At 57.2% G+C, this 13,014-nt stretch overlaps 1 protein-coding gene across 2 annotated transcripts in view; it reads left to right on the top strand.

Annotated features, from left to right (window-relative positions):
* The window catches only part of DAPK2 (death associated protein kinase 2), a 144,503-nt gene that overhangs the window by 119,369 nt on the left and 12,120 nt on the right, over positions 1-13,014 (top strand). Inside the window, exons 5-10 of one of the 2 annotated variants that reach the window (XM_062204796.1) lie at positions 334-463; positions 3,721-3,769; positions 4,477-4,503; positions 7,988-8,140; positions 9,527-9,572; positions 10,834-12,262. In XM_062204796.1, coding sequence (XP_062060780.1) covers positions 334-463; positions 3,721-3,769; positions 4,477-4,503; positions 7,988-8,140; positions 9,527-9,572; positions 10,834-11,442 — 1,014 coding nt within the window. In that variant the 3' untranslated portion in view covers positions 11,443-12,262. Of the gene's footprint in view, positions 1-333; positions 464-3,720; positions 3,770-4,476; positions 4,504-7,987; positions 8,141-9,526; positions 9,573-10,833; positions 12,263-13,014 lie in introns of those variants that run through there. The other variant, XM_062204797.1, reaches the window with a different exon arrangement.

The raw sequence follows: 13,014 nt of genomic DNA, 5'->3' as shown, positions 1-13,014 counted from the left end.
TCCCACTGACCCCATCTGACAGATCGGGAAACAGGGCCTGCAATTCAGAGCCCGCACGGCCACTAAAACCTAGGTCTCTGGCTCCTGCCTCCAGCCGCAGGCCTTGTAAAACCCGGGCCCTGCGCCCAGCCCTGTGCCTGTTTCTGAGCTCGCAGGAGAAGGCCGAGGACACGAAAGCAAGGGTTTCTGCTGTTCTCGGCTCCGAAAAAAAGAACAACCCCACCCCAGGCCCCACAGCAAAAACACAAAACAGGGCTCTAATTACCGTCTTTCTTCCTTCCTTTGTTTTTGTTTTTGGGTTTTGTCGTTTTTGTTGTTGTTGTTGTTCCCCAGCCAGAAAATATTATGTTGCTAGACAAGAATATTCCCATTCCACACATCAAACTCATTGACTTTGGCCTGGCTCACGAAATCGAAGATGGAGTTGAATTCAAGAACATTTTTGGGACGCCGGAATTTGTTGGTGAGTTTTGTTTGTCTCCTAGTTAAGCATCTGGCATTAAAAGGTGGAGAAATCCCAGGCATGAACCCTGCGGTTAGGGCTGTGGCCTCTGCGCGGGGAGGTGGTGCGTTAGGACGCCCCTAGAAAGCAATCAAGGAGGGAAGGAAATGTCTCTCTTTTAGAAAGAGTTGTTTATTTATTTGAAAGGCAGAGCTACAGAGGGAGAAACAATCTCTGGTTCACCCCCCAGATTGCTGCAAAGTCTGCAGCCAGGAGCCTAGAACTCCATCCGGGTCTCCCATGGGAGTGGCAGGGGACCAAGCACGTGGGCCATCACCTGCTGCTTTCCCAGGTGCATTAGCAGGGAGCTGGATCGAAAGCGCAGCAGCCAGGACTCAAACAGTCGCTCCTATATGGGATGCCGGCATTGCATGGCAGTGGCTTAACCTGCTGTGCCACAGCGTCAGCCCTAAATCCTGAGATATCTTGCTCAGCCCCTGGGTGAGGGTCCAGGTGCAGGCTGTGAGCACCCAGCAGGGCAGGTGTGGCCAGATGTGGCCAGGTGGAGCTAGAACCCTTTGCAGAGCTGGCCCTACCTTCTGTTTTTAGCTGAGTTTAGTGTGAACATTTGAAATCACCCTGCCCACTTACAATCCCATAAACCCACCCTTTAGATTTCATGTAAAGGAAACAGGAAGTCGTCAGGCGGGTGCGAGATCTGCCCACCAGCCTCTCCCATGCACCTGGCCCTCATTCATTGTCCTGGGTGCAGCTCCTGCAGGCCTGGTTGCTGTCTCTTCCCTCTCTTTCTCTCACTCCGGGTCCAGGGCCCCACCTGCCCTGCACCCCAGAAGCCTCTCCATGAAGCCCAGGCCTGAGGCTGTGGCCTGGAGGGAACAGTCCCACAAGGGGAGAGGACTGATTGCGCAGAGCCACACCTGCCTCTGTGCTGGGGGACCGCAGTGGTGGTCTCCTCACAGTCAGGGGGCTGACACTTCTCTGACCAAAGGGGAAGACAGAACTGGTGGTGGCTCAAGTCCTGGGCCCCTGCCACCCACGCAGGAGACCCACATGAAGCTCCTGGCTCCTGGCTTTGGTCTGGCCCAGCCCTGGCTACTGTGACCAATTGGGAATGAATCAATGGATGCGAGCTCTTGCTCTCTCTCTCTCTCCCTCTTCCCCCAAAATAATTTTTTAAATGTGTAAGTTGAAATGAAACTAATGCTTAAAAAAAGAAAAAAGTCTGTGGACAAATGGAATCAAAAGCTAACTTTATTTTGGTGCCAACATTTTTGAAATGCATGCATAGGTTTATAAAATTTATTTGAGAGACAGATAGAGAGTATCTTTCCACTGTTCCCCCCACAAATGCCCCCAGTGACTGGGCCAGGCTGAAGCCAGGAGCCAAGAACCCAACCTTAGGTTTCCAACACGGGTGGCAGAGACCCAAGCACTTAAGCCATCACCTGCTGCCTCCCAGAGTCTGTGTTAACTGGAAACTGGATTGGGAACGGAGCCCAGGATTCCAATGTGGGATGTGGGTGTCTTAACCACCAGGCCAAATGCCTGTCCCAGATGCGATGGTTTCAATATTGTTCTAGAAAAATAAACATAGGCTCTCTCACTCTCCACTTCCCACTAGTGGGTGGACAGGCTGTATCCCTCCTCCTCTCTCTCAGCTCCGACAGCTCACCAAGTGTGTTCAGAGTGGTCTGTACCTGGGTCTCCACCCTTCTGGACCCTGGGTGCTGGAGTGCATGCAAATTGCAGCACTCCCTCTGCAGGGCTCCTCTGGTCTCTGGGCCCGGTTTGGCCAGCTCACGCCCTGTCCTGGTCACCACACCCTTGGCTCAGCTCCTCTGTCCACCTGTTTGCCGATGATGGCGCTGGCCCCCGCTCCTGGGGCCACCTTCCCCTGCTGCCCCTGGACACCTCACTGGCATCATCTCAGTGGCCCCAGCACCATCTCCCTCCCCTCAGGTGGGAGGCAGCCTCTCTGTGGATTCCCTCTCTGCCGGCTTTGCTTCTCTCTCTGCTGGATTCCACCCCAGGGCCATCAAGCAGCCCTAGTCATAAGGGCCCCATTGCTCCTTCCTGTACCCTCCTCTTCCTCTCTCGGGTGTACCAGGGTGCCTCTCCCTCTTCTCTGCCAGGGCCTGGCATGAAAAGTCTCCACCAGGACCACAGGCAACCCCGTGCTGGCTCTGCCAGGCAGCTCTAACAAGATCCTAGACAACAGGACTTTGTGGTTCACAGTTCTGAAGGCCGGAACGTCCAAGGTCAAGGTGCCAGCAGATGACTGGGGTCTGATGAGGGCCCACACTCTGCTTCATGCAGAGCGGGTAACTTCTTCCTGAGTCCTCGCATGGCAATGGGGTAGATGAGCTTCCTCGGGCCTCTCTTGTAAGAAATTCCCTTCTGTGGGAGCCGCAGTTGTGGTAAAATGGGTCAAGCCGCAGCCTGCAATGCTGGCATCCCGTATGGGTGCTGGTTCAAGTCCCAGCTGTTCCACTTCTGATCCAGCTCCCTGCTAAGGCTCCTGGGAAAGCAGTGGAGGATGGACTGAGTGCTTGGGCCCCTGCCCCCCACCTGGGAAACCCTGGCAATGCTTCTGGCTCCTGGCTTCGGCCTGGCCCGGCCCCAGCCATTGTGAACATTTGGGGAGTGAACCAGTGGATGGAAGATCTCTCTACCACCTCCCTCCCCATAACTCTGCCTTTCAAATAAATAAATAAATCTTAAAAAAAGGAAAAGCAGGATGGCCCAAGTCCTTGGGCCCTGCACCCCATGGGAGACCAGGAGAAGCACCTGGCTCCTGCCATCGGATCAGCGCGGTGCGCCGGCCGCAGCGCGCCTACCGCGGCGGCCATTGGAGGGTGAACCAACGGCAAAAGGAAGACCTTTCTCTCTGTCTCTCTCTCACTGTCCACTCTGCCTGTCAAAAATAAAAAAATAAAATAAAAAAAAATAATAAAAAAAATAATAATAATAAAAAAGGAAAAGCCCATTCCTGAGGGTTCTACCCTCATGACCTAATCCCCTTTTCCAGGCTGCACCCTGCGATATGATCGTATCAGGAACTGGGGTTCAACCTGGTGGGCGGCAAATGTTCAGGCCATGGGAAGCCCTGCTGTAGAATTCTTAGGTCTGCACGGTCTCAGTCGGCTGCTGGGGACTCAGCCCGGGACACGTTTGCCACCGAACCCCTCACATTTCCCCCAGCCGGCTCCTGTCCCTCCCGCACCCTTGTGGACTCTCTCTCGTGACTTTTGTTTCAGCTCCGGAGATTGTAAACTACGAGCCCCTGGGCCTGGAAGCCGACATGTGGTGAGCTGACCAGGCCGCCTGTGCGCCTAGGGATCCTGGAGTGGGCACAGGGCCCCGGACCCTGTTCCACGTGACAGCCCCTTGCCCCTGGGTGCCCCTTCCCCACATTGCACCGTTCAGAGCCTCTGCCTGCTTCAAGCATGCTGGGCCTGGAGCCCGGGCAGCTGGAGGCAGTGAGGCCTGGAGCTGAGGCCGGTGAGGCCGTGGCTGGGTGGGAGCCCTGGCAGCAGTGAGGAGCAAGGCGAGAGGAGGGGCCGGGGCGCAGGCTCACCCCTGGGCCTGCCACAGCCTTGGGAAGCAGTGACGATGGCTCGCTCCGTCAGCCTGCCAAGGTTCACTGACAGCCTCGTGTTCACTGGGCACTGTGTGGCCTGGGGATGCCGCAGCAGTTGGGTCCCTGCCCCTTACAGCTGGCCGAGCACCGCCGTCACCAGGTGTTATGCGAGGTGGTTGTCGTTGTCCTCATCTGAGGAGGAGAGGGACTTAGTCTGACCTTGAACTTGGGTCCTTGGACTCCAAATGCATTCCAGGCTGCTGCTGAGGGTGGGATCGAGAAGGGTGTGGGGCTCCAGACGACATCCCGGGACTGCCACAGAGGAGGCCCACGACCTCTTCCCCTGAGGCCCTGTGGGGCGTCCCTGGCTGGCCTGGGATGGGGGTTGGCGGGGGAGCCTGTGGCCCTGACTTGACTGCTCTCTGTTTTGCAGGAGCATCGGCGTCATCACCTACATCCTGTGAGTATCCCTGACCCCAGGAGCACGCCCCAGCTTAGCTCTGTGAGAACTGGGAGAAGTGAGAGCGAGACAGACAGACAGACTTGTGTGTGCTGCACACCTGCCCTGAGCTGGCTGTGTCCAGTCCGCACAGCAAGCCGGAGGCCAGGCTCCCTGAGCTCCGTGTCGCACACCTGATCCTGGGGTTGAGGTGGAGCAGCAGCCCTGAGAGCAGCCCCCAGTGTCCACACCAGGAGCCCTTGCCCAGCCTCCCCAGGCCGGGTTCACCTGCCGTTGTCAGGGGATGCAGGCTCTCAAGCAGGAGGCTCGGGTAGCCCTCTGGATCCCGCCTTTCCTTTCCCAGACGCTTTGCCCTTCCTCTCACACCCTCTCCCCTCCTCTCCTGTCCCTGCAGCATGAGCGTGTAAGCAGAGATTTCCTGCCCAGGTCCCCTGTGGGTTGGGTGACAGCGAGGCTGGAGTGAGGCCGGCCGTCCCGTTCCGTCTCTGTGGCCTTGGGCGCATTCTTAACCTCTGGACTTGTTTTGCCATCAGGAAAACAGGAATCATGGACTTCCCTGCAGGGACCACGCGGGGGAGTTTCCTAGCCCTGGCCCTGGCATCTGCATGGTGGATTAGTGGGAGTCCATGCCCCGCCTCCCCACTGTGCTCCCAGCCCAGCACACGGGGAGGTGCTGTTCCCATGGCTCCCTGGGGCAGGAGTCTGCCGGCAGACAGGGGAGCCAGGCTGCGGCAGCCCTGGACAGCTGAGGGCCCATTCCCATTTTATCGGCATAAACTGGCCCTGCCCCTGGCAGCAGCACTTGTCCTGGGTGCCGGTGAGGCGTGGTGGACGCCCCGGAGGTGCAGCCAAGGTGCTCTGCCCTGGCTGCACCATGGAGCGTCCACTACTCACCAGGATCTATAAAGTCAGAGTTTCCAGGGCTGGGGAGTGGCTTGAGTGCCTTTTAAAAACCCGTGCTGAATCGGCTGCAAGCGAAGAGAGGGCCGAGAACTGATGACCGTGCAACTCCAGGTCAGAGCCTGAGTGCTCGGACGCTGGCTCTTGGAACCTTGCTTTTTTTGGAACTCTGGTCTCCCCGTCGACCTGCCTAGGACTCCCAGCGTGCACGGGGCACACGGTCTTCTGGTGGCTCCTTTGAACTCAGCACAGCTTTCCTGAGGTCTGCTCCCTGGTGGGCACTATGCCAGGCACCCTGCCGGCCAGGGGCTCCCTGGCTGGGGGAGACGCCCCGTGGCTAGCTCTCCCGAAGTGTGCATCCAAGGGCATGGCGCCGGCAGATGCTCGGTCTCCGGCCAGCGCCTGCTGCCGCATCATACGACGAGACTGAGCAAGCGTGCTAGCTCGGGTCTGTCTCCCTCGCCTTACAAAGCCACCTGGGCCCCCACGGCCTCATCTAATGCTACTTAGCTCCCAGAGGCCCCACCCCCAGATCCCATTAAACCACGGACTTGAAGGTCCAGTGTCTAGCACTTAAGCCATCAAACCCTCACAAGCCATGTCCCCGCCTCCGCAAGATACAGATGAGGAGCCAGTGGTTTGCTGGGGCTGCTGGTGGTTGCATGAGAGGAGGGGGAGACGGAGAATGGCACTGGGCTGCACGGGCTGAAATGAGTTTTCCTGCAGGTGGGTGGAGGGCAGGTGCTGTGTTGGCTGAGCAAAGGAACACAGAGCACGTTCTGTGTGGCTGAAACGTCCTGAGTGTGTGGTAGGGGCCAACTCCCGAGGCCCGGCTCAGGGGTTTACACGAGGTCCTGTGAAACTGCATGGACACAGGAGGCCCTTCCTAGTATAACTGTGACAATGACATTGGCTGTGAATTCCACAGCCTTTGCACAAAGCATTTTATATGTGTTTGTTCTTCACAACTGTTGAGTGTGGCAACAGCTTTCTTTGTCTGTTTTACAGATGGAGAAACTACAGCTCAGAGAGGTTGAGTAACTTACCCAGAGTCACACAGCTGAGAGTGGCAGAACTGGGATTCAAACCCAGGATTGAAATTAAAAAAAAATTTTTTTTTGTTGGTACACTTTGCTGCCATCGTGCTCAAAACATGGCAGAAGGGTTGGGGACAACCTGCAAGTTATATTTATTAAATGGAACCGACAAGACTTTTGGGCAGTTAGATGTGGCCAGGAAAAAAGAGAGGGAATCTCAGGTGATGCGTGTGTTTCTGGCTTGGGTACGTTTTTGGTATCACAAATAAAGGCAGGGAGTGCAGAGAAGGGTGCCTGGGACAGTGAGTCCTGGGACAATGGCCCATCAGGGAGAGGCAGCCCGGGAGCAGCTGTGTGCCAGTCAGGAGACAGTGGATTTGGGGGTCACTATCTGTGTGACACGTGCGTGACAGACCCGCAGTGCTGTCGACCGTCTGTTTGCGTGCCTCTCCAGCTTGGCTCAGTCGCTCCTCAGCCTGGAAGACGTTCCCACTTCTTCTCTCGCTGCTGGCAACCTCTCCCTTCCTGAGGTCCCCACAGTGCGAATGCCCACTCTCCTGTGAAGCGGCCCCGGCTCCCTTCGCTGTGCTCCCTGGGCCTTTGTCTTCCTGCTGCGTTCTCCTGGACACTGTGAAGAGCCGTGTCTCCGTGTCCCTTGAAGGCACGGTTTTTCTTTTTTAAAGACTTATTCAGAGATGGCATATGAAGGTTGTCACCACTTGCCACGCTGCCATCCCATATGGGCACTAGTTCGAGTCTCAACTACTCCTCTTCTGATCCAGCTCCCTGCTAATGTGCCTGGGAAAGCAGTGGAGGATGGCCCAAGTCCTTGGACCCCTGCACCCATATGGGAGACCAGGATGAAGCTCCTGGCTCCTGGCTTTGGCCTGGCCCAGCCCTGGCCATTGTGGCCATCTGGGGAGTGAACCAACAGGTGGAAGTCCTCTCTCTTTGTCTCTCCCTCTCTTTCTCCGTGGCTCTGCCTTTCAAATAAATAAATAAATTTCTTTTATTTGAAAGAGGAGAGAGAGAGAGAGACAGATCAATCTTCTGTCTCCTGGTTCGCTCCCGAAATGCCTTGCAATAGGTAGGTGTGGGTCAGGCAGAAGCCAGGAGCCAGGAGCTCCATCCAGTCTCCCATGTGAGTGCAGGGGCCCAAGCACTTGCACCACCTTCTGCTTTCCCTGGCACAATAGCAGGGAGCTGGATCCGAAGTGGAGCAGCCAGGACTCAAACCAGTGTTCCTATATGAGAAGCTGGTGTCGCAAGCAGTTTAACCTGCTGCACCACGACACGGGCCCTGAAGACAGTTTTTCTCTCTCAGGTTCTTGGTAGGAGCTCTGTAAAAATGTTCTGAATTGGGCTTGGTTGGAAAGGCTGCTGGGTGGACGCCCAGGGCGAGCAGGCTATTTGCCTGGGAGCTTCCCCAGCCCACCAGCTCCTCCCCCCAACACACAGCAGGGCAGGGCAGGGCAGGGCAGGACTCCCGGCCCCCTCCCTCGCGTTCCACCCTGTTCCCGCAGTCATGGGATTCCCTCTGTCTGCAGCCTAAGCGGAGCGTCCCCTTTCCTGGGCGACACGAAGCAGGAGACGCTGTCCAACATCACAGCAGTGAGTTACGACTTCGACGAGGAGTTCTTCAGCCAGACCAGCGAGCTGGCCAAGGACTTCATTCGGAAACTGCTGGTTAAAGAGACCCGGTAAGAGAACAGAGAAAGGCCCTGGTCTCAGGCACGGCCCTTTTCCTGTCGCCTCTCTTTGCCACACCTGTCGTCTGCACTGTTGGGGTGTACATGGGGCAGGTGCGGAGACGGGTGGACCAGCTGAGACTGGACATTCATCCGTGTGCTCAAGTCTTTCTGCTGTGTTCTCCTGGGATGCAAATCACCGTGTGTGTGTGTGTGTGTGTGTGAAGTCAGCCTGGGTTTCTTTCGGGCTCATGGCCTTGGGCAGCCTGCCCCAAAGCACCTGGGTTGGAAAAGATGAAGTGGCAGGGTTTGAAGCCACTTGATGCCGACAGCTGGGAAGGCAGCTCCGAGCCATCAGTGCAGGGAGTGTGGAGGAGACCGGCAAATCCTACCCTTGCCTCAGTCCCCCCACCCCCCCATCCCCCCATGGGGCTGCCTCAAGGCCTTGGAGGCAAAGAGGGAGGGGGGCGGAGTCACAGGGGGGTGGGCGTGCAGAGTAGGGCCCGGATGGGGTGGGGAAAAGGGCCACACACCACACACGGGAAGGCCGTGTCTGCCTGGTCCCACAGACTGCAAAGGAGCAGCCAGCCTGGGTCCTCGGCAGAGCAGAGCCCCTGACTTCCCAAAGGCAGCACCGGGAGTGGGGATGCGGGTCATCCTGCCTGGTGACAGAGCAGCCACGGGCAGAGGAGGGATCTGGAAGGCAAACAGAAAGACAGAGACCAGGGGTTACCAATGGGGAGCTGACTTTTGGAGCATTCTGGAAACAGTAGAACAGCCATAGCTCTTGTGTAGTGTGGCTTTAGGGCTTTCTTTCTTCTTCTTCTTTTTTTTTTTTTTTTTTTAAAGATTTACTTTATTTATTTGAAGGCAGAGTTACAGAGAAAGGTGGGGGGAGGAGAGAGAGAGAGAGGGAGAGAGAGAGAGAGGTCTTCCATCTGCTGGTTCACTCCCCAAATGGCCACAATGGCCAGAGCTGGGCCAATCTGAATCCAGGGTCCAGGAGCTTTGCCCAGGTCTCTCACACAGGTGCAGGGGCCCAAGCATTTGGGCCATCTTTCTGCTGCTTTCCCAGGCACATTAGTAGGGAGCTGGAGGGAACTGGAGCAGCCGGGACTCCAACCAGCACCCATAGGGGATGCCGGCATCAAAGGCGGAGGCTTGACCGGCTCTGCCACGGCACCAGCCCTGGCCTCAGCTTTGGGGCTGAAGGGAGGGTTTAAGCGGGAAGGTCGCCCTCTTGAGGGGTCTGTCCAGACCGCTTCCCTGGACAGCAGGCACGGCAGCCCACCTCCATCCATCCTGGTTTGACGGCAGTGGGCAAATAGAGCAGCGTGGAGATGGTTGCTCGCAGCTCTGCCCTCGTGGGTCACCGCTGTCTTCTCGTCCTCACTGTAGGAAGCGGCTCACCATCCAAGAGGCTCTCTCTCACCCCTGGATCACGGTAAGGACGCAGCAGTGAGTCCAAGCGGGCAGAGATCTCTGTTCTGTCGCCAGGGCTGGCTGGGGCGGCCGCATGCAGAGGCCTTTGCTTGGAACACGGGCCCCGGGCACAGACAAAAGCTCGTCTGGGACCCCAGAGGGCGTGAGCTCGTTCAGCGGGGTTCCCACAACTCTCAGTGCCCACTTCCGGGACCAGATAACTTGGGAACTGAAATGCTCAGAAACCGTGGTCAGACCCCAGCCCTTTCCTCTGGGGCCATCGTGGTGCAGAACTTGTCACCGCCACTTCTCAAGGCAAAGCCAGGACTCCCCGGTTGTAGAGTGGCAGTTAAGGAAAAGACAGCTTTGTAGCCAGGACTCTTTCTTTCTGACTTCTGGGGTTCTGAGTGACTTCTGAGCTGACACGCAAGGCCCCAGCAGGCCTCAGGACGAGACTTTGTGGCCATGGAGACATCTCTATCCCCCATTGGGGGGTGGGGGCAGACAGGTGAACCTGCCCCATCACCCTGTAATTGAGCTTCCGGTTGCTGCTTCTTCGGAGGGTCGTGCACGTCGGAGGGTGGCACTCAGCAGCCAGGATCCCGGCCCTGGTTCTGCTGACTGCCCAGTTACCCACACCCAGGCACGTGCCGGACTTCCTGCTTATCATGACGGTTAGATCAGAAAGCCAGGAGGGTGATCGGAGCATGCGGATGGGGAGGGGGAGAGGCCTGCGGGCGATGGAGACAGGGAGGCCGCCATGGCCCTGGAGAAGGTCAGGTTCATGTGCTCGTTGAAGGACGGGGAAAACCAAGGGCCTGCAGTGCGGGTGGGCTTGGAATGCGAGCTTGGCTCGCGCTGCGCCTTGCTCAGTGCTTTGAGTGCTGCCAGGGCCTGAGGAGCCCTGACATGAGACAGGTGCCTCCCGTGCCCTCTGTCAGCCATGGCCTTGTGTGTTCCGGTCCTCCAGTGGATGCCTGCAGAGTCCCAGCTGTAGCTGCTTGTCTGCGCGAGCACCCCTTAAATGCTAAGTGTGTGGAGACCCTCTCTAATGGCCACGGGCCCCTCCTCCTGGCAGTGAGCATGCAGGCCGTGTTCCCACGCTCCTCGTACCTTCCTTGTGGTCTATGGGGGTGCTCCATGCACCTCGGTTCTCCCCATGGCCTGGCGCATGTAACGAATGGCAAAGAGGCTGCGTGTGTGCCTTCCGCCCATGCCTCCACCGGCCCTTCAGGGCACGCACCAGATTAACTCTCTGCTTCTTCTGTCCGAACACTCACCAGTCGGGAGGAGAAGCCAGCACCCCCGAACAGCGGGAGACGGAGCCCCCCCAGCTGAAGACCAAGCGCCTGCGGGAGTACACCCTCAAATGCCACTCAAGCATGCCCCCCAACAACACCTATGTCAACTTCGAGCGTTTTGCCCGTGTGGTGGAGGACATGGCACGGGTGGATGAGGGGTGCCGCGCCCTGGCAGGGGCCCACGACACACTGCAGGACGACGTGGAGGCGCTGATCTCCATCTACAACGAGAAGGAGGCTTGGTACCGAGAGGAGAATGAGAGCGCCCGGCACGACCTGTCCCAGCTCAGGTACGAGTTCCGCAAGGTGGAGTCCTTGAAGAAGCTCCTGCGAGAGGACCTCCAGGCCACCAGCGCCAGCCTGGGGAGCGTGGCCCGGAAGCTGGAGTGTGTGCAGGAGCAGTTCGGGGCCCTGAGGCGGGAGCTGTCCGCGGACCTACAGTGGATGCAGGAAGTGGTGAACGGCTTCCAGCTGGAGAGTGGGCGCACAGATGGCCTGGGCTCCGTGTTCCGTGGGGACGCGAGCGAATCTCTGTCGGAGCTGCTCAGCAGAGTCTGCAGTGAGGAAATCCTGGGCGCCGTGCAGTTCTGAGCCCCAGGATCCGGCCGCAATGCCTCCGATGGCTTGCACACGTGTGTGCTCACCCACCTGCGGGGCTGTGTGTCTGCAGCAGGGCCTCCCGCCCGCTCCACGGACCCAGGACTGCTGAGGGGCTGGCTCCTGATTCACGACACACAACCCTGCACCCACCCACCCAGTCTCCTCGGAGATGCTGGAGAGGCAGCCACGCTGGGAAAGCCCCCCACAGGGTCCCCGTCTCCGAGGGAGGATAATTAATGTGAGATAACGGATTTGTTCACTTCTCACTTCCCGCCTCCGCGAATCTCAGAGTGAGGTCTTGGGCCACATTTGATTAACTAAGCCAGCAGGGCGACTTGCTGCTGCAGAATAGGGGTGTGAAATGCACAGAGAAAATAATATTCTCTTTCATGTGCACTGACTTTTCACTTCCCAAGCCCTTAGGCCTGTGGCCTCGCCTGATCCTTAAAAGAATTCTCTGAGGCGAGGAGATGGGTGGTGCCATTATTATTATTATTATTAATTATTATTATTTCTGTGTAACTGATGAGGAACTTAGAAAGATTCTAATGACTTAGAACCTTTCACAGCCAGTTGAATCCGATGAGTAGAAACCAAGGATGCAGCCGCACTGTGGTACAGCGGGTAAAGCTGTGGCCTGCAGTGTCGGCATCCCATATGGGCGCTGGTTTGAGTCCTGGCTGCTCCACTTCCAATCCAGCTCTCTGCTGTGGCCTGGGAAAGCAGTGGAAGATGGCCCAAGTCTTTGGGCCCCTGCACCCACATGGGAGACCCAGAAGAAGCTCCTGGCTCCGAGTGGACACAGCTCTGGCCTTTGAGGTCATTTGGGGAGTGAACCAGCAGATGGAAAACCTCTCTCTCTCTCTCTCTCTCTCTCTCTCTCTCTCTCTCTCTCTCTCTCTTTCTCTCTCTCTCTGCCTGTGTCTCTCTGTAACTCTGCCTTTCAAATAAATAAATAAATAAATAAATCTTTAACAAAAAAGAAAAGAAACCCAGGATGCCCATCTCTAAGATGTGGTGTGTGGAAGGAAGAAGTGAGGCTTTAATGCAAATATCACCTTAACTTTTTTTAAAAGAAGAAATATTTATTTGAAAGGCAGAATTACAGAGAGAGAGAGAGAGAGAGAGAGACCTTCCACCTGCTGGTTCAGTCCCCAGATGGCCACAGTGGCCAGGGTTGGGCCAGGATGAAGCCAGGAGCCAGAAGCTTCATCTGGGTCTCCCACGCGTGGGCCATCTTCTGCTGCTCTTCCCAAGAAGCCAGGCCACTGGTGCTCGTGCAGGTGTGGCTTCTGAATCTGTGATCCAGCGAACCTCATGCAGAGAATGTGAGGTCCAGCAGTCAGGCCAGTGGCCGCGGACGGCTGCCCTTCCCGGAGCACCTGCCTCCACCGGAGGCCGGCAGTGAAGATACAACGCCACGGACTGGGAGACGCCCCCTGATTTCAGCGATCTGGGAACGTGGATCTTGGAATCAGTGAAAGACGGCGAAGCAGCCCCATTCCTAAGCTCTGCCTGAGAGAACTGGTGCCAGTGCGCTGTCTGCCATCGCTCCCAGGGCTC

The sequence above is a fragment of the Lepus europaeus genome, chromosome 11 (assembly GCF_033115175.1).
Source record: "Lepus europaeus isolate LE1 chromosome 11, mLepTim1.pri, whole genome shotgun sequence".
NCBI classification, from domain to species: Eukaryota; Metazoa; Chordata; class Mammalia; order Lagomorpha; family Leporidae; genus Lepus; species Lepus europaeus.
The sequence above is the reverse complement of the archived record's forward strand: the minus strand, read 5'-3'. Positions and strand labels throughout refer to the sequence as shown.